Consider the following 21728-nt stretch of genomic DNA (forward strand, 5'->3'; position numbering starts at 1 on the left):
CACATGAATTGGAGGCACTAGAAGATATATGATGTGACCATGTATACGGTGACAATGTATTTTCCATATGCAATAAACTTATCTATTCAAAACATTGCTTTTGTAATGCTTTATTGTTTAAAACAATGTAATGAAGGTAAAAATTTCCCAATTGAATTTTTATGTACACAAAAAAGGCTTAAAGTAAGAAAACAAGCAGTGAAGGAACACAGTAGCAAATTTAATCCTCTGATTTTCAAATTAAAAGTGCATTTACAATTGATGTTCTCTCTCCAATAACACCAGATATGTGCAAAAAAATATAAATGTACATGTATAGCTGCATATTTACAAACGTACATTTGTTGGAAGAAGGAAAAAACTATTTATTATTGGAACCCATAGGTATCAGCTTCAGGATGGAGCCATGGCTCTTCTCCCAAGTATGGAGTCCGTGTAAGAGGCTCAGGGGGACCTATCCCCCCTCGTGGATTGGGCGGGATGAAGTCCACTGGGCCGTCTGGAGACATAACTTCAGCGACCTCGATCAATTTCGCAATCGTTTCCTCCCTAAACGTTTGGACGTCTAGGTCCACGTAGCGAGACATTGATGAAAACTGCCATCACAATTCATCAAGGCATAAATAAGATCAACATGACAATATACAAGAAGATAAACAAGAGTACGCATACGTATGGGAGCTGAAAAATGCTTACATCCTCTCTGAAGGGAGCTCAAAAATGCTCCGTATAGCAGCAACATTGCATTAAGTGCAACCCTCCACCCACAGTTGTAGCCATCTTCTTGTTTGGGGACACTAACCCTTCGGATGGTCGATCGATCCAGGGTGTCGATATCCATGCTGAGGCTCTCGTAAGCTGCCATTAGTTTCCTGACACCACTGTAAACAAAGACCAATCATTATCCTGATCAATCCGGACTTCTAACTCAAACAATAATATGTATCTTAATGATTTTTACTTACAGCAAAACATTGCCATGGACACTAGATGTCGAATTTCCAAGGTAAATGACATTTTCTTGCACGTCGACTAGTACAAGACTCCAATGGGAACTACATCACATCCAAATAGATTTCTATTAGTTTCAATCCAAAGGAAACACTATATAACTCGTGTACGGTGATTCCTATAAACATCATGCAAGAGAGATAGAGAGACAAACTCACTTTTCATGATATGCCAAAAAAATACTCGAGTATCGTCCAACTGGACATCTCGAAACCAGTTCAGCACATCGAGGTACGGAACTGACTCTACTAGTAACAGTGTTGAGACCAGTGAATCAATCTAGAACACTCGTTGCTATACATCCTCGGGCAATTATGAAATAACAAAACTTCACAAGGAAACATATGAAGAGTGAGGCATAAACTTTAAGAGCCAAGAATGAAAAATTGTGGGAGGACAGAGAAAAGAGTATACCTTAAAACACATCTGAACACTTTGTCGTTGACTTCAGTTTTAGGATCACACAAAATGTTGATTTCTTCAGCATGAATCGGGGAATAACATCTATGCCCTCTAATATTAAAGGGTACATAGAACTCCGGCAACAAAAATTGCAGCGCCTCCCGATTCATGGCGTGGAGTGCGCGAATATTTTTCCTTTTTGTTTGCAATGCAAGCATTGCAGCTTGATGTTCCCTTTGAGCGCTTGTCATTAAATTTGCCCAAGTCTGATGTTCATGATCTGGACCTCCCTCGGTCACCTCTTCAATTCTCACTTTTTGTACAGGACGGACATCCAAAATTTGTAACATTTGTTCATCAGTAAACGTAACTGGTCTAAGTAGCTTATCGTATCTGAAACGAAGGGCTACTAGGCTGAAAAAATCTTTGTTCATCACTGTCACCCTGTATGCATGGACAGCAAGAACGTAACTATCCAAAAAAAATTCGATCATCCAATCTTCTGTGGCCTCCTGCAAGCAAAACAGGGCCGATGCCTTCCACCTAAACAAAATTTTATTTTGCTCACAAATTCTCCTGACAAGCCTCTGGAAAGGCAATCTTGGAATAGCAGCTGTCGGGTGCTTCATAAACTTTGTGATTTCTCGCAGAGCTGACGAATGCTCTGCGAAACGCCTTAGTCTAGGTTGCGTTTTGGATAATCGGGAAGGACTGCTTGATTTCCTGGATCTTGAGGCTTTCAGAACGTCCATCTTCTTCCCAGTAGATGAGGGAGCTGCATTGTCAATGGGTCTAGCTGTATGCCTTACACGAGCCATCTGAAAATGCAAGAAAGAGCAGAAAACTTAGCTATTCAATAGTACACGATTAACAATTCACCATAAAGCGAGAGAGGGTAGCCAAGAAAGCAATATGCACTTCCTCGCGTTATGGTGAATCCATTCACCATAACGCGAGATGAAGGCCCACAGAACACAATAATCGCATTATGGTGAATTAATTGACACCAATAAGAGGCAGATTATCGTGCATCCTTTGAGCTTTGATCTTGCGTTATAGTGATTTGATTCACCATAACGCGAGACTAAGAGCCAATCAAAGCAAAACAATCCTCCTCGCGTTATAGTCAAGGATTATACAAGAAACTCACAAAACAATCAAGTACTACACTTTCATCACATTCTATGAGTGGGAATGGATGGAGACTGTCGTGTAGGAGGTGAATTAATTGACACCAATAAGAGGTGGATTATCGTGAATCCTTTTCCCTTTGGTCTTGCGTTATAGTGAATCGATTCATCATAACGCAAGACTAAGGGCCAGTCAAAGCAAAACAATCCTCCTCGCGTTATAGTGAATCGATTTACTACAACAAGAGGAGGATTATCGCGAATCTCTTACTATTCCATCTTGCATTTTGGTGATTCGATTCACCATAAGACATGGAGCGTATTGAGATTCTAATGGCCCGTCGTGTGCTTTAAGGTGAATCGAATCACCATGGCAGAAGGCAAATAGTCGAAGAAAAAACAATGGCACAGGACAAACAGTCGAAGAAAAAACAAAACAAACAAGCAATATACAAGAAACTTACAAAACAATCAAGTAATATACGAAAACTTACATTTCTTGCGTGAGAATGGATGGAGGGTGTCGTGTAGGAGGTGGAATATTGGTTCAGTACTGTGGCGGTAGTCGGAAGTCACCTGGAGGCAAGCAGGAGGACAGACAAGGCAAAATCGATAAGAGGACGAAAAGGTGGAGTGATTAACGGCTTTGATTAGTCTTTAGAGCGAACACACGTGCTGGCGGGCTGCCAGGGCGACTAGGCGACGCTGACATGTCGCATAGCATTAAAAAGAGCTTTGATTAAACTTTATAGCTTGTACACGTGCTAGGTACACGGTGGGCTGCCACGTGGCATTCATGGAATGGCAGGTGAAAACGCAGCACTGACCTGCCGCATAGCATTAAAAACGGTTTTTAATTGCTTCTCTAGGATACCCATCTCATTTATTACCTCTTGGAGTTCGTATTCTCATTTATCTCCCCACCAACGGCCTTCATCTCCATCAACAACGACTGACTATCTCCTCCAACTCTCCTTCATCAATCATCCTCCTTCATCTTCCTGTAGTATCAAACGTCAAAGACAAACCTCCAACCTCATTCATCTCCATCAAAGATAACGACAAACTCCTTCATCTCCATCTCCTGCGACGTTTGTATACAATTCGTTTTCTTGGTATTTTTATCTCTTTTGTGCTTCCTTCTTCTTTTGTTATTTCGTTCTTTTGGTTTCATTCGTGCAGAACTCCTTGCTTTGTCTTTTCATCGCGTTAAGATGAATTGAAAACCTATGACTCCTCGCCTTATGATGAATTGACTACGAAGAAGAGTATTTTAATTCGTTTGACACCTCCTCTCTCAGTATGGGTACTTGAGAACTATCTTTATTTGTAATTCACCATAACGTAAGAGGCGGCACCAAAGGATGAAAAAGTCATCATGTTGCGTGAATCAATTCACCATAACGCGAGCGAAGGTCCCATAGGAAGCACAATATTCCTCCTCACATTATGGTGAATCGACTCACCATAACGCGAGAAGAGGTCCTTGACTAAGCTGCAATTTGCGTTAAGAAAAATAGATTCACTACAAAGCGAGGAGGAATACCTGGATTCCTCTGGCATCTCCTCTCGCGTTATGTTGAATCCATTCACACCACACAGAGATTTGTTGTTTAAGACCGACTGTCTCTTGATTCATTGCTTGAACTAATATTTTCCATGTCTTATCTACACCCTTGAATTCAACCATGGCGCAAGTTCAAGTCGAGTTTGAGGTGGACGAAGAGATTAAAGAAACACCAGCAACTCTGTTGTATGACTTCCTCTACAAATGTCGACGTCATGATTTGCACCCTGCAATTTCGTTGATGTTCAATTGCGATTTTTCTCTGGGGAGGATACATTTTCTAGCCATCATGGATACTTTGAAGAGGCAAAGCAAGAGTTTGACGACCTCACAAATGAAGAACCAATGATAATTGATGAAAAAAATCACATTCATTTTAATCTCAAGGTGTCGCCGAAGAAGAAGCAAAGGTTAAACAGGGATTGGCACAAGGTACCATGTGATAAGAAGAGAGCTTTGCTATACCCTTTTCACAAAAGAAAATGCCGCTTGATAGAATACTCTTATGCCTTCTTATGCTTCTTGCACATGAACGTACAATTAACTGATGAAGAATGTACAGAGATGCATGCAAGAAATGAAAGTGAAGACACGATTTCTCGTCAGGTTAGTCCCACCGTTGAGGATGTTGCTGAAGAGGAGGACACTCCTCATGATTGAGGAGTTCAATCTTGAAGAAGAGAGGAAGCTCACTTCGGTGGTTGATATTGAGGCAGTGAGAGAACAAAACAATGATATTGGTCAGCTTGTGATTGAATCAGATGACTCCTCCCCCATTCCAACCCCATTACTCCCCTCCTACCAAGTAGAAGATTCAGAGTATATATTGCTGACAGACATACAACATGTATTTAACTTAAGGGAGGACCATTGCATAGCTTTCATAGCCCAAAATCTGGAGGTCGATGATAATTTTGTAGATGATGATGGGATAGATAAGTACTTACTAGTGGATAGCCATGTGAAAGACACCGAGTTCCTATCTCCTGCAGCAACACTAAAGATGATCTATGCTGATGCCCTTAAATATGAAGGAAAAGATGCCATAGAGAAAGAGCTACAAGAAGCTAGGGAAAGACTGAATATTACCAACATGGAAGGATTTAGGGATGTGCCAAGTAAGTCAGCGAAAACCGTTTCCTAGTTCGAGCACTAATTTATGGCAAGACGCCTTGCTTGAAGCAGATGAGAACCAAGAGGTTAGTTTTTTTTTGTTGTATTTTCGTACTTTTGTTGCGGATTTGGCTTTATCAACTTTGTCCTGAAATGTTTGGTGATGTTGTTTCTGGCTAATGCTCCTTTATTTTTTCAGTTGGAAATATATGAAGACACGTTCCTCAAACGTGCTTCAGACAAGCGTATGGCGGGATTGGGCCACGATTTTGATTATGGTGCCCCTGTTTTGTGCTGTTTGTGGTGAACAGTGAGAAGTGTTCCAGCCTGTGGCTGGTGGTGTCCGCGTTGGTGTTAGTGTTTCCAAAGTTGGGAGGTAAAGGGCTATAGAGGCATGGTCTTTTTTTCTTGTTTTCACCTCACAACGGCTCAACAAGCTATCCCAAAAGTCATATCCATGTTGAGATCCATCTGCAAAGAAAACACCTCTCTTAATTCCACCAAAAAATGTAAGGCCCTTATTTAGGAGCACATGAAGAGTTAACTCCATACCTTGCCATGCTGTCCCATCTAAGCGTTTGCCCAGTGCATCATGTGGCACATCACTATGCATACACGGCAAAAGTTGTACAGGTTGTAGAGCCCACATGCATTAATGAGGCGGTTGGAAATGTGTGTTGGGAGAAAGCTATGGATGAGGAGATGGATGCACTATATGGAAATGAGACTTAGGATTTAGTGCAATTGCCTGAAGGCAAGAAAGCCATTGGATGCAAGTGGGTGTACAAAGTAAAACATAACAGTGATGGAAGCATAAGCAGGTACGAGGCTAGATTGGTGGCCAAAGGATATGCGCAGACATATGGCATTGATTATGAGGAAACATTCACCTAGTTGCCAAGATGGCAACAGTGAGAGTTGTGATAGCAGTGGCTGCGTCAAAGCAATGGTCTTTACATCAACAGGATGTAAAGAATGCATTCTTGCATGGGTCTTTACATCAACTAGATGTAAAGAATGCATTCTTGTTACAAAGATCCTGATAGTGCTATCAGAGCATTGGGTACAAGTACTTAAAAAGCTAACAAAAATCCAAAGGGTAAGGAAGCGGAAAGTCCAATATAAAGTTAAAGCTGCTTTCACTAACACAAAGTATCATTGCAAGGTCTTTTCTTGTCTATTGCATTTTATGAAGAAAAGATACTTTTGGTCGGACCATCGCAAGGAATTGATGTTATTTTAGGCATGCCATGGAGACACTAGTGTAATCCTCAAATTGATTTTAGGGTTTCCTCAGTACTAACAATGAGTCGACTTTGTTGGGTTTCCTTGGTACCAATAATGAGCTACATCATGGTTCCTATGGTGCTGAGACAATGAGCACAAAGCAGTTGTTGCTTGAGGATTAGTAATGGACACTCTGTACTTATATTATTTCGATGGCAAATTGCATACCAAACCATGTCTCTCCATGGAAACAAGTGTGGGTGTCTAGCTTGAGGAACTAGTTGGGGCTCACGTTAAGGGGTACAGGCCTGCCCTGCCACCATTTTTTCACCTATTTAGTAGAGCATATTTTCTACCAACTCATCCATGCTTATGTTCTTGACTAGGAATTTTACATGGTGTTGATTGGGCACCCTTACGTGCTAAGGATTTGGATGGTGCATCCCCTATCTCTTGGTTTGGGTGTGGGTGACCTTTACATCCATGTCTTGCATATTGTCCTACTAGGTCTATTGCCTCACGCAACACTCATCAAATATGTATTGTCTGGACCCGTATAGAGATGGTCGTGAAGACTCTTGGTCTTAAGACTAATCACGAATCGATAAAGCAATAAATCATCTTTTGTGGTGGGGGTTGCATCTCATATGGAGTTCTAGCAATGTAGTCTCCTTCCACTTTTTTGAGGTTATAGATTTTGGTAATGGGGCTACATCTAGTTCCATTGGTTAAGAATTCCACAATGAAGATGTGTCTCAATACCTCATAGCTGGCCTTTTCAAGTGATTTTAGTGCCCTAAACCACTTGCATGATTTTCTTACCTTCAAGGCAATGTCCAAAATGAGAAGATCTTCGTGGAAACATCAATCCTTCTCATGGCTTCGCAAAATTGACTGAGTTTCTCTAGATATTGAATGGCATCTCTATTTCTATCAAATTTGGTTATCATCCTTGGGATGTGGACTAGCTTTATTTTGTCTAAATGTGAGTCTCTAGGTGACCCCAGTGACCCTCCTTACCATTTCAAACACCATCCTTAGTACGTGTTCTGTAGACATATACACGTGGTGGTGAAATATAAGGTAATGGTTGCACAAAATTCTTTGTCTCAGGGTTTTGATTTTCTTGTCTCCATGGGATTAGGTTGTGCGATTTTCACTTATCCTACCTCAACCTAGGTTTGAGGCTTACTACATCTCTTGACGTGATTACTCTTGTGAAACCCTTGGCTTTGAGGTAGTCCCTGTCATTGGATATATACCGTGTTGCTAATCACTCTTTTTTCTTTTTATGTTGTGTAGGTCTTTCACTAATCATCTCTTTTAGCTAGACAATATAGAGGTAAGCTCTCTTTTGCTTGTATTCTTTAGGGTTCTGTATCCATACATTAAGCTTTTAGGGCTTTGTATTACTAATCACTTTATTTAATTATTTATTTTGTAGGTCCTCTAATCCTCTCCTTCAACTTCACCAAAAAGATGTAAGCCCTCTAATCATTTATGTTTTTCATCTACCTATTATTACACCCTTGGGTGCTAGGGTTTAGGATTAGCTTAGGCTTAAGCATGCATACATCTAACTTAAGCTTAATGAATAAATTAAGCTCTATGCATAGAGCTTAATCTATGCATTAAGATTAGTGCATAGAGTTTAATCTTTGAACTAGGCCATGCTTTATGAACCTTTGATCCATGCTTTTAACCTCTAAGCCATGTTCATGAGCCACTAGTCCAGTTGTTTATAGGGTCCATGTTTAGTCTTTGCTTGTGTTGGAGTATGAACCTATTGAAGGCTATGTATGCAACTCCACCATTAGTCCAAAGGGGAGTTAGCTAGATACTCGAGGGATTCACTATGTGTAAACACTCTATATCACTTGCATTCAAAGCCTATTTAAAAAACCCCTTATCTGTGAATTTTTCGTGAATAAATCATGCCCTTTTTCTATTCAATCTGTAAATACCTCCTTTAAATGGTACCCTTATGTATGTAAAAAATGTGTTAATAAGGGATTTTTAAAATCCCCTCTGATGAAACCACGTGCTACGCTTACATGTTTATGAGTGACCCCCCCCCCCTTCCCGAGGGCCGAGCCTAAGTATTTTGGAGTTAGTCTAGAGTCTAGTCAAGTGTACTTATTGGTGTAAACACCCTCGTATTTAGGGTCAAAAGATAAGGCCTTGGTGCCTATAAAAGCATGTATTTGGGTGGTCACACCACTAAGGACACTTGACCAGACTCCATACTAACTCTAAAATACCCAACATAAATGATGTCTTTCATTGCATTGTTACGTAGGTCTTGCAAGACTGCCAAACTTGCATGGGATACTTTGAAAGCCATGTATCGGATAAGGAATGAGGCTAGAGTTGCATATTTAAAGAGACAGCTTGCCATTCTCAAAATGGAAGAGGGTGATGCTGTAACATGCAGAATCGGTAACTTCCATGTTCAGAAATTCAGCAATCTTTTGCGACGAAGAGTGGAGGCTAGTGTGTAGCAAGAGAGCCTCTATTAATGAAGAGAGAGGGCTCCAATTTATAGATTTGGGCCTCCCATGAGCTAAAATGGCAAGAGAAGGCTACAATGACAAGTGGAGAGCCACACAATAGCTGAAGTGACAAGTGTGAGGCCTCTTGTCTCACTTTGATCCACTTTCTAACAAGTGTCAGACCACTTGTCTCACTTTGGTCCACTTTCTTGCCACATGTCCCAATCTAAGAGATGGGTCCTTCCATAAACTTTCTCTCTAAAAATATCCCAACTCGTAGACATTCTGTCATAGGCACTCTGCCAACTCTTGGTATCTGCTCAATTCCAGATGTAATGACACGAACAAAATTTCCATCGGAGTCGGGCCAAAAATAGCAACTCTCCTAAATTTTAGGAGTGTGGTCCTTTGTATTCTAGGATAATCCCCCATTCCCAAAGCTTGTACTTTCCAAATATTTAGACATCCTAGAGTCCACCAGACCCCTTTCATACTGGGAAATGTCCAGGCTGGTGACAATAACCCCCAGTCATAGACTGGAACACGGAACCACCGCCAAAATAGCCTGGATGCATAGATTGATGTGGAATAGGTGGCTGTTTGAAAAAGGAACTCTATGGGTTTGCACCATAAGTGTTCTGCATGTTAGAAAATTGTCCAAAAGCAAGATCTTATGGGAAGGCACCACTATTGCCCTGAGGTGCGTTCCTAGAACGCACCTTCTTCTTCTTCTTAGGCTCAGAAGGGGCCCTCATAAATTCAACAAACTTCTCACTTTGCGTGAGCTGCATAAGCACATCCACTGCCCCTGCCAAACGAGCTTTGAATTAGGCATCATCTTCCTCTTTACTTGGCATATCTTCTGGCTGCATTACATCCTCATAACGGGCATCTTCAGCAACATGTTCTCCTGCAAGTACATCCTCAGATTCAGTCCTCTCAAGAGTGGTCTCCTGCTCTTCCTCATCATCATAATCATAATCATCCTCAGAGTCTGGCATCTTGCTGAAATTTTCAGCGACGACTTTGGATGGAGAGAGAGAGAGAGAGAGATGAAAACTAAAGCCTGACAAAAAGCAACATTTATGTTCTTATCAGCAGCCAAGCATAAGTTGCTCATGTGTTTTGAAAGAGTCCCGACTCTTGGGTGGACTCTTGTCATCTAATTTCATAGCCAAGCCAGTGGACTCTTGGGTTAACTCTTCTCAACTAATGTCATAGCCAGGCCAGTGGACTGATATGATCCTCATGATGGCACCAAGGTGCACAGAAGGACTTGAGCCCAGAATGTCTTTTTTTGAAGCCCAGCAGTCCAGATAAGCAACAGGAAAGCAACCAAAAATTCGATCAAAGCATAGTAGCTCCAAATTCTGATAAAAGACATCAAACAAGGGCTCTTGTCATCTAATTTCATAGCCAAGCCAGTGGACTCTTGGGTTAACTCTTCTCAACTAATGTCATAGCCAGGCCAGTGGACTGATATGATCCTCATGATGGCACCAAGGTGCACAAAAGGACTTGAGCCCAGAATGTCTTTTTTTGAAGCCCAGCAGTCCAGATAAGCAACAGGAAAGCAACCAAAAATTCGATCAAAGCATAGTAGCTCCAAATTCTGATAAAAGACATCAAACAAGGGCAGGAAGAATCTCTTCATTGTCCTGTATAAGTGATTGAAACAATTAAAGTACATTATTACCTGATAAAAAATCCTATGTGAGGCATGTAAGCTAGAAAATAGTCTATAAAAATGTGGACAGGATAGCACAAAACATATGGAGCCATCGTGCAAATGTGTAGACTACATAACAGCACTTTTCCATGGCTGAGTTAACTGGTCCATGCAAGTTGAAGATAAATTTAATGCTTGCATAGCTGTTGCATTCCCATGTCATGCTGATTCAACTGGTGAGGTTTAAGAAAAGAAACCCAACTATGCCAATTTTGGCACAGTTAGGTTCAGCTTGGCCAAGTTCCTCAAATCCAGGGAGGCGCAGTAAACTGCACCTGTGGGAAGGCCCAGTAAGATAGCATGCCTACAGTGCTGAAAAGTGTGGCAACTACCTGAACAAAGGGCAGACTCTAAGGGGCCTTACAAACTTTTTCCCACTGTTTTAGATGGGAGGCACATGGACGGAGAAGATCCCCATGGGCCGTGGGGATAACTCGTAATTCTTGGCAAAACGACCAGTCTGTAAAAACCCTAACATTTGAAGGCCTAGCCACAGACTCTAATTGATGGAGGCTTGCACAGGAAACTAACTAGGATCCCCATTGCTGCTTGAAGGGAGGCCATTCGATCTATAGGGCAGCCTATGTTTCCTATGGATCTGATCCAACTCAATCCAGATCTTTTATGTGGTTGGCAGGGGAGGTCTCAACCAGTCAGCCATTCAACCTACTCACCATTTCCCAATGCAAAGGAAGAGTCGTGTATGCAGAGTGCAGAATGGCCTTCCCATGTATGCAGAGTGGCATCTCTGCATACATGTATCTGGGGATTCTCTCTCTTCTTCAAGACGAATCATGTATGCAGAGTGGGCATCCCCCAATCAAAACAACTAGTGTGTGATTGGCTGGGGACATGAACCACTCTAAGGCAGAGAACTTTGAGCCAATTCAACACAGAAAAAAGGGAAACAGAACACTCACCTTTATTTGAAAAGCTTTGCACCACTGCAGCCCTTCTTGTCTCTTCTAGATTGAGGAGAAAACCTCCAGCGGTGCCATAGGTAGAATCAGAGCAAAAGGTCTTTGAGACCAAAGAAGCATGCTTGGTTGCTGAATACACCATTGAGACCAGAAAAGCCTAGCCGCCCACTTCATGAATCATCCTCAGAGCTCGTGAAGTTTGGTTGCCCGTCACAGCCAGCCAGCCCATACAGCTACTGATGGCCCCTCTTGGCTCTGCCCGGCTGCATGTAGGTAAGTAGGACATGTCCGAAGGAGACCCTTTGAGTGCAGGGAAATCGGTGGGGGTTGCAAAAACAAAAATAAACCAAAAAAAACAAACCTTTGTAAGGGTCTCCGGGAGAAAGATAGAAATGGGAATTTGATAAGTTCATGATTTAAATTATTTGCTTTCAAAGTTGGATATTGACCAAATTTCACATTCAACCGGTTTTATGCATATTATGATTATAATCCTTTGACAAAAAAGTACAAAACCTCCCAAAGCATTGTTTTGAAATAACCAAGATAATTTAAAAAAAAAGACACCCACCTTAGGTGAGTGCTTTATGGGTGGTTGGGAGCCACCCCCATTTTTTGTAGAGATGCGTCATCATGTGTGTATACATGTGAGGGAGAATGCCCTCCAAGCTCCATGGGTGCAAATGGAAATGTTTCAAAGCTAAGTGGATGTTATTATCTCACAATTAGGGGAGTACGAATTACAAAACTATTACCATATAAGACATAGTATGTCTAAAAGTTAGAGTATTGTAATTTACAATAGAGCAAGGGCATTTAAGTTCTTTTCACTCTTTAAAGGCAACCTACGATTGCAATGCTAAGAATATCACTTTCTTAAATGTGATGCTTGGGGGGAAGAGATAAATAGGAAGTGTAATGAAGGATTATAGGTTAGCCCCCAAAAAGGAGCTTAAAAGGCCAATCAAGGCATTGGTAAATCATCACTTTCCTAAAAGTGTTACAAGGTCTTCCCACGGACAACTAATTGGGTCATGTAAGTTCCCCCTTGCATTGAATGCATGCTTTTTGTGTAACTTACGTTTTTTGGCCAAGTTTAGATTGCAATTCTTATAGCGCCATTTTTTGCATAGATAGAGCCAAGTTTTTTGGCAATTAACTGGGATGATGTAGGAAAGGCCTCTTATATACCTCATGGAGTTACTAAAGTTTTGAAAGTAAATATGTAATGATGCCATTATGTGGGTATAAAGAGGCATTTGAAACGATTTCCAAAAGGGTCACTAAGTTTTTTTTGGAAAAATGTGATGTCTTCAAATGTGAACAATACTTCAAACAAGGAAGGAAATAAAAGTGACGTGCTACTTTAGGCAACTAACCCTTATGGATAATGAAAGTACAAGGAATGAAAACATATCCTAGGAGTAGCAAGGGAGCATACTCAACTAGGCATTGGAAGCGTGCCTTGTAATGGGGAAGAAATTGGTAGTGTAAGCAATGGGCAATGTAATTAGGTAAAGGAAGCCTGACAATGCAATTATTTATTTAGTAGGTCAAACTAAAGCTTCACTTCAATCTTTGTGAGTCTTTATAAAGTGACACCTTTGTGAAGCCATTTCAAGAATCTGAAAGCTTTTGGTAAAGTTTACACCATAGAAAGATATGGCTAGCCCATGGGATCAATTCTCTTTTGTATTTGTTATTGTCATTGCAATTATTTTCATGAAAACAAAATCAATTGTTGGAGAAAAATGCAAGCTACAAGCCCCTCCACCCTCATCTCCCCTCACTGGCTTGTTGCCATGCACTTTCTACAATAAAGGCTTTGCCAACATATGGGCATCTGACCATCAAACTGTAGCTGATGACCAATACCATGCTACGATCATGCTAGATGCTTCCTCAGGCATGTTCTTATTACATTTTACTTTATTTAAATATTAAGCATAATAGAATTTTAATATTCATTTATTAGCGTTGTAATTATCTAGTGCCAATGATTAATTTGCTAGTTGTATAACATGGCTTACAAAACTCTAATTCCTAATTTATAGGTTCAAGTGAACCTTGCAAGAATGAATATTGGGATCTAGATTTATTGTTTATTTACACTTATAGCTACTAAAATTGCATCTTCAACTGATTGCACAAATTCTATGTAAATTTGAATTTCAATTTTTGAGTTTAGCAATTCATTTCACTTACTATTCTATTGGGAAGTGTAGGGACTGGGTTCAAAACAAAAACAACTTACGTGTATGGGTTTTTCAATGCTGCAATAAAGCTACCAGCAAATGAATATACAGCAGGAGTGATTACCACTTTCTATGTATGTTTACTCATCTAACTCTATGTGATTAATTTTATCAAGGTGAAATCATTATCTTAATTGAATCTCTGAGAATGATAACAACACAAGTGAATTAGAGGGTTGAAACTGTGATGTATTGTTTTTCAAGGTTACTTGAATCTCTGAGAATAATAACAATAAGTGAATTAGAGGGCTGAAACTGTGATGTATTGTTTTTTCCTTTAAAACAGACCTCTAATGCAGAAATATATCCAGATAAACATGATGAGATAGACTTTGAGTTTTTGGGTAGGATACCTGGGGAGGAATACATCTTGCAAACCAATGTGTATGCAGATGGAAGTACTAACATTGGAAGAGAGCAAAGGCTTCGCCTTTGGTTTGATCCCACTGCAGATTACCATGACTACAGCATTCTTTGGACATCCCAACACATTGTGTAAGAAACATGCACTTGAATCCTCTTTTTATTTTGAAGGTTGATATAGCATACTCCTTGGAATGAGCACACATGTGTGTGCACACACACACACACACACATTTTCTCTCTAATAGTCATCCCATTTTTATTTATTTTTTCACCACGCAATCTTTTCTTTTCAACATGCAATTAAATCTTTTAGTTATGAATACATACACACACTAATATCAATAGCCATCACATGGTCTAAGCTTTGTTTTTTAAGCATGCATTTGGACCTCCAAGTAAGTGCACACATTATATATGTAGCCACCACATTGTGTAAGCTTTTGTTTTCTAGCATGCATAAAAATCTTATGTATAAATGTGCACATCGTGTAGACACATTATTTGCATTCACATTGTGTGTGCTTTATTTTTGACATACATCTGAATCTTTTGAATCTTCTCCCATGCACACACATGCTAACAACAATTACTAAGCATGAGACACAAGCACTCATAGATTTATATGCATGTGCACACACACACACACACACACATTAAATTTTTTGAAAGCCCTTATATTATTTATAAATCTTGGATTTACAAGAAGAGAAATAATGTGGATTTTGGGTTGATTTTGGAATGACCAGGCTTTATGTGGATGATATACCTATTCGTGAATTTCCAAACATACCTACACTAGGTAGTCAATATCCTGCCAAACAAATGTATTTGTATGCCACCATATGGGATGGATCAGCTTGGGCAACTGATGGGGGGAAGTATAAGGCAAACTTCACCTATGCACCTTTTGTTGCCTCTTATTCAAACTTCATCATCAATGGGTGTGCCTTGCAACAACCTAATTCCACGCTACCTACAACATGTGCCCCTGAGTTTAAGAACAAGACCATCTTTCCACCTCAACTTACCCAACAACAAAAGCAAAGCATACAGTGGGTGCAACAAAACTACATGACTTATGACTATTGTCAAGATAAGCAAAGATATCCTAACCCTCTACCAGAATGTGCATCTACTATAAAAGAAATCTACCCTGAGCATTCTCAAGAGCTTTGAAGTTATTATTATTTTTTATTAGAAATGTTTCCCATAAAATAATAAGAAGATGTGAAATTGTGTTGTAAAAGAAGAAGTCCACAAAATAATTAGTCACAGTGAACTTCCATATTGATGATTACATTGAGAAGAACATGTTTAAATCATTTCTATACCAACTATGCAGCTTATTAGTGTAATTACTTAAACTCCTTTTACTTGAAATTGTCATGATTGCCTATCCTTTACCTTAATATATTGAGCTTCTTTTTAGTTAGATTGATGGGAATGTGTACGTGTACTCATGGTTTTTCTTTAATGAGCTTAATGCCTTAGAAATGGCAAAACTTAGTGATACTAGCTAGGAGCTTACTTACAAAAATGATCTTTTATTAATATAATGTTCAATAAAGTAAAACATAATATTCCATTAGTTTATATGTATCTCTCTTTCCCACATTTTTTATGGTCTTTACCCATTTTTTAGAGCTTCTCTCTTCCTTTTTATGGCATGCAAATTAAGTGAAGATAAATAGGACCAACAATAGTTGAGCACATCCACATCTCTCTCTCTCTCTCTCTCTCTCTCTCTCTCTCTCTCTCTCTCTCTCTCTCTCGGATTAGGTAGTATGAAGACCAAAGATGCTTGGTCTTCATACTTACTAGAGGTTCACTACCATTTAGAGAGAGAGCATGTTAAGAAAGCACCCTAGGATTCAAAGCCAATGAGAAGCTTACTAACTTTGGATTGCATATGATGCTTGGTTCTATACTTACTAGAAGTTTGCCACCGTTTAGAGAGAGGTCATCTTGAGACAACACCCTATGATGTAGAGGCAATGAGATGCTTGCTAACTTCTTTAGATTGTATATGTCTACACAAGAGTGTGCCATCTACGCTTCACACAAATAGAGGAATCACATAGGTCACCAATTACATACCCGAATACTAGACCCTTTGGCCCTAAGCACTTGCAAAGTCACTAGAGAGAGCGTGATCCCTTATGAGAGCTACACACCCCCATCACCCTTAGGGATTTTGACCTTTCACTAGTTAGCTATAGATTTAGGACATACTCTAGCACCATGAAGAGGTCTCACCACCAAAGAAGAGAACATTATCATAGCCCTTTGTACTCCATTAAATGGAGGAGGAGGATAATGTTAGTTCCCCCATATCCACCACCATAGCTCAATAGGACAAGGAGCTCTAGGCACCACCCAGCCATCATAGAGGGGAATGTGGATAACACCACACTCTCGGGCACTTATAGGGGCCCACCCACCCATAAGCATGTTCGCTTGCCCAAGTGCTTCGACTTGGGCGCCCTCACCCCTAGCCCCAGATGCACTTGCCATCCGCACTTCGGCATTCGGGCTCCACATTCCATCGAGCTCCCACACACCATTACAAGCTATGCGAAATACCCCCCTTAAGAATAGTTTTTGTCCGTGAAAACAAACTGGGGAAAGCTTTTGGTAAGCATATTTAATTGTTGTAATGTGCAGGCCTTCTCTGACCCATCCTTTGAGTTAACAGGTTAATAGTTAACAAGTTCCTACAATACACAATATGCCTCATGTTCTAATCTCTAAACCCATAAATCCTCTCCTATTCAAATGGACGTGATCGTAACTGTAAGGACACAACTAGAACTTCAAGGCAATTACGTTGCCTGGGTGATACACTATTTTCACATGCCACTGACATGAAAAACTGAATGTACTCGAGAGTTCTTTGGCAACTCAAGTTTGTAGACTATGCTACCAACGTGCTGAATCTTCTCCTTATATAGATGTATGACCATAGGAGATCTAGACTAGAATCCATGTATCAACATGAATGGAGTAAATCTAGTCGCTAAATGTTTATCTTAGTTGGATTGCTTTCTACTCAAATATACACAAGCATATGCTTTAGAACTTGGTTGACTTTTCGATTTGACCATCAAACTCCAGATGGTTGGATGTACTTAGATTTTCCTTCAAAAGTAACTATCAAACTTCCTATCTCTATCCAACACTATATCTACGGGCAGGCCATATAGTTTTAGAGCCTAACAAGCTCAAATGTTTTCACATCTTTTAGCTGGAATAAACTTTGCCATATTGGTCAACCTAAAGAAAAACTATAAACAAGTTTCCATGTGTGCAAACCATACAATCATCTACACCTACAATTTCCTTAAGGACTACGATAAGGAAAGCAAGGCACACATCATGTATTTTCCTTAAGTACTATGACCAAGGAAACATGCAGTGCTAGTATTTCATCTAGAGACACTAAGCCATAATTTCCACTTGCAACTATGAAAGATGCCAATGAAACACAAACCACTATTCTTTGCACATTCTACAACATCAAAGATATTTCTCTATTGTGGTTAGAAACCACATGGAGTTGAATGAAACAAGTTTGCACAACTATTACAAGTCTTTAGCAAAACGTTCTATAATGTGGTAAAATTGAATTGACATTACACATAGTCTAGGGATAGCTAGACTTTCTCCTCTCAAAAAGTTATTGTGTTCTTCAAGAACAATTTTGAGTCCTTTGTTCTTCCTAGAACAATTCACACATCTTACAACAAAGATGATGTCCATATAGACAACATCTATGTGATATATAGTGTATGTGAAGTACTAGAAATCAAGAGTAACATGCAAGCAATGAGAGTCGCACAAACCCCCAAGCCCACGAGTAGATATATGCCTATGTACATGTCTATTATGGCAACCACTCTGGGCACTACAACCATGTGACTCAATAGCCAGCTATGTCTTTATGGACATGTCTTTGGGTTACCATGCTGAGATCTAAATGTTTGTAGCTCTGTTCAGACACACCTCTATAAGTGTGGGCTTACTGGAAACCTCTACTATATCAAACACTAGACAAACTAGTGGGTAAATCATTCTCAACTATAGAAAACAATTCGTAAAGTTTTTTTAACCATGAACAATGGTTTACTACAAAGTCTTTGGGTTACCATGCTGAGATCTAAATGTTAGTAGCTCTGTTCAGACACACCTCTATAAGTGTGGGCTTACTGGAAACCTCTACTATATCAAACACTAGACAAACTAGTGGGTAAATCATTCTCAACTATAGAAAACAATTCGTAAAGTTTTTTTAACCATGAACAATGGTTTACTACAAAGTAAGAATTGAGAATTCCTTCCTTGTTTAACAAGTTTGTATATACATATGCTATGATATGTGGTTTAGGTATGTCTCCAACACACCTTACAGAGATAGACAAACAAACTCAATCTCTATACTTCAAAATTGTTATGACATGAAACATCACTATTCCAATTTATGTTTAGCACCAATATGAAGTTTGACGTATAGCATTTCCTTGTTGCCTCCTCAATATAGTGGCCATGAATTACCTACTCGTAGGTGGCAATATACTACCTGACTATAATCAAGGATAAACAAGAAATACTAGGTCCTCGTATAAACTTCATAAATATTTCCAAAACACAAATTAGTACAAGTTGGCTTTTTTTTTTGTGATGTCTGCATGGTAAAGTTAAACTGCGTCCAATTTACCCTATCTATCTAAAACTCCAAATTCTTCCCTCGTTTTGGTTGAGTAACTCCGTACTCATGGATATACTCTTCCCGAGTTGAAATATCCAAAGAGGAGCCATCTCTTACAAGACGCTCGCCACTTACTACGGAATGCTCATTAGATTGACCTTACACCCTTGACACTACGGCACAAAGTTAGGGCATTTTAGCACCAAATCCTTGTTAATCCAATGTCATTGATCAATAGCTATGTCAATCTCTGAACTCTATAGTTCAACATCTAATTATGAGGCATGCTAGGTTGTGATAGTAGCCTTAGTGGAGGTACCTTAAGCCATTCAAATCGTGTGACAAAATTTTAACATTAAATAATTCAATAAATAAACATTCTCTCATACTTTAAAAGTGAAAAATGAAATAAATCATTACCTAAAAATAACTCTGTGGGTAGCTTGCTCTAGCTCATTCATTTTCTTATTGCTTGAGGCATCCCCATTTGATCCTCCCTTGAGCTCTTTGCCTTTCTAATTTGAAGACTTGAAAACATATGCTTAATCCCTCGAATCTAATATCTTCCAAGAGCTTAATCACTTGGCAATCTCAATGGACGAGTCATGCCCATCACACCTTGAGGGTCTCCAAACTTTTCTCCAAATATGTGTACCAATGTACTTTCAATAAACAGTTTTCTAACATCCAATATACCAAATACCTCATAAATACAAATAAGGAAAATAAAAATATGAAAACATGAAATACAATTCATGAGACAAGTAGAACTGAGTCAGTTAAATACCAACACTTGATGCCTTTAATTTCTTTAGCTCTTACAATCTCAATCACCCTTCATTCAACAACAATCATTGAGTTCATGCAGGCGTGAGTATCACACTCATAAATATTATTTAGATTGATAAGGATATCTATAATCTTGGCTTAATGACTAAATATTCAATAAGCTTGCAATAAAGAGGTTATAAACAAAAATTAGCTTAAACACCAAAATTATTTTAAAGCACATCTAAACATAGCCAATGGAAATATCAAGAACAATTTAAAATTACTTTGAGTTTATAGATTGCAAGCTAGCCAATAGATCAATCTCACTTGTCGTCCTTGGATTAATCAAAGTGCACATGGCTTGAATATGCCTTGATTTGGTCTCCTTATAGGACTCCTCAAATTAACAACATCCATGCTATGGTTCTATGGTTGCTCTCCCACATATAAAATATTTTTTTAGAAAGAAAATGAGATTCTCACCTATTTGCTAGAGGTCCTTCTCATATTTATCATTAATTTCATGCCAAAGTAGGTTACTGTGGCATTCTACCATGTTCAGTTAGATGGTTCTTATGACTCATGTGTTGTGTTTTTTTCTACCTCTTTGTGAGCAAGAGGTTCTTGATTCTCCTCTCCTTTTTGATAGAGCAAGTTCTTATGTGTGCCACTATGCTTTTGCAAATTGGATTCGTGCAATGATTTGATTGAATGACTTTTTTTGTTGAAGTGTGAAGATCTGAATGGTATGTTTTCAAAAGGTGATGTAGTAGGTGAGGGTACCTATTATATTTATGCTTGTTGATTGGAATGTAAGCAAATTATGGTGGCTTTTCCATTTTTGGGAGAGGGTTCAAGATTATGGTTTGCTTGCTATGGCTTTAGCCTCCACACTAATTGAGATTTTTGTGCTCTTCTTATAAACTGAGGTTGTTGGTAAGTCTAGTGTTTCTTTGATTTCTTTAAGTAGCCATATGATGAATTTTCCATCATAATACCCTTGTGAGCAGAGAGTATGACCATAGGCACCCATATTTTTTAAACTTCATGGATTGGGGGCTCATGTTTTTAGTTTTTCTTGGTGAAAGCTTAAGGGATCTTGTGTTTCTTTGGGATCCACAATTTTGCATTACCTTCATAGTATCCCTGAGCTTACGACAACAAGTTCTTGGGAACCCACATTGTTTGAGTTGGCAAAGGTTGTTGTCAGGGTTAGGTTTCCATGGAGGAGGTGGTAGGGTATTATTTCCTCTAGACTTTTGAGAATTGCATTGTGAGCATGGCCTAGGTTGGAGTTAAGGAATTCTTTTATCTAGATTTTTGAGAGGTGGCAGGCTATTCTTTCCTCTATGCTTTTGAGATTTGCATTGTGAGCATGATTGGAGGTAGCTAAATTGGTGGAATGCCACCCTCATAAAAGCTTGAGCTACTAACAGCTATACTATTTCCACATCTAACAGATATCTTAAAAGCGATTAACATCGTGGATCACCCTCCTTTGTTAGAGCTAAAATTCTAGTACCCTTCTCTAGTATTAGCTTGTGAGGAAGCTATGGCTTTGTGGGTTTTAAACGTGTAAGGTTCCCAACCTAAAAAGGGGAATCCTTAAGATAGTCTACTAAGCCTTTAAAAGAATTTCCTAGTCATCGATACCTCGATCGTGTAGAGAGATGAGGATATGACTACTAGGTAAGACCTAGCTCTCTTTTGCACAGGGGGAGCGTGGTCTCCTAAATAGTTCTAAAAGTTGAATCACCCATAGTGATCGACCTATCTTGGGCAACCTCTATCCTTGATTTCTAGAAAGCAATACAATGCCTTTTTCCCCATCTATGCGAGGCATGGCCGCCGCCGCTGACCTAGTCCTCTAGAATAGAATTTCCTAGGGACTTATTTACCTAGTGTAGTGCGATTGATTAAATTTGTTGGAAAGCTACCTGACTAATCGCGTCTGCCCAACTAATTGGGTCCACACGATTAGTGTGATTGATTAGATTTATTGGAAAGCTACCCAACTAATCGGGTCCACCCGATTAGTGC

At 39.4% G+C, this 21728-nt stretch overlaps 2 protein-coding genes across 4 annotated transcripts; one reads left to right on the forward strand and one right to left on the reverse strand.

The window, feature by feature from the left end:
- Positions 1 to 211: 211 nt before the first annotated feature.
- Positions 212 to 11957, reverse strand: LOC147641935 (uncharacterized). 3 transcript variants are annotated; one of them, XR_015266467.1, is made up of 5 exons: positions 11592 to 11957; positions 1170 to 10554; positions 966 to 1055; positions 697 to 881; positions 212 to 596 (listed from the first exon to the last, which is right to left on the reverse strand). XR_015266467.1 is itself a non-coding variant. In XM_086801348.1 (5 exons), the coding sequence occupies exons 1-2, from the start codon at positions 11731 to 11733 to the stop codon at positions 2206 to 2208; spliced, it is 168 nt and encodes a 55-aa protein (XP_086657474.1). In that variant the 5' UTR covers positions 11734 to 11957; the 3' UTR covers positions 212 to 596; positions 697 to 881; positions 966 to 1055; positions 1170 to 2205. The 3 variants fall into 3 exon arrangements, 2 of the variants coding, with proteins under 2 accessions (XP_086657474.1, XP_086657466.1); XM_086801348.1 differs by having other exon boundaries at positions 1170 to 2231; XM_086801340.1 differs by having other exon boundaries at positions 1170 to 1339; positions 1426 to 11957.
- Positions 11958 to 13230: 1273 nt separating this feature from the next.
- Positions 13231 to 15598, forward strand: LOC147641936 (putative xyloglucan endotransglucosylase/hydrolase protein 28). The gene is made up of 4 exons (XM_086821001.1): positions 13231 to 13497; positions 13817 to 13920; positions 14133 to 14341; positions 14959 to 15598. Exons 1-4 carry the CDS (start codon positions 13254 to 13256, stop codon positions 15386 to 15388), a joined length of 987 nt encoding a protein of 328 aa, XP_086677127.1. The 5' UTR covers positions 13231 to 13253; the 3' UTR covers positions 15389 to 15598.
- Positions 15599 to 21728: the final 6130 nt, after the last annotated feature.

The sequence above is a fragment of the Cibotium barometz genome, chromosome 1 (assembly GCF_041138505.1).
Source record: "Cibotium barometz isolate CiBa-2024 chromosome 1, ASM4113850v1, whole genome shotgun sequence".
Lineage (NCBI taxonomy): Eukaryota > Viridiplantae > Streptophyta > Polypodiopsida > Cyatheales > Cibotiaceae > Cibotium > Cibotium barometz.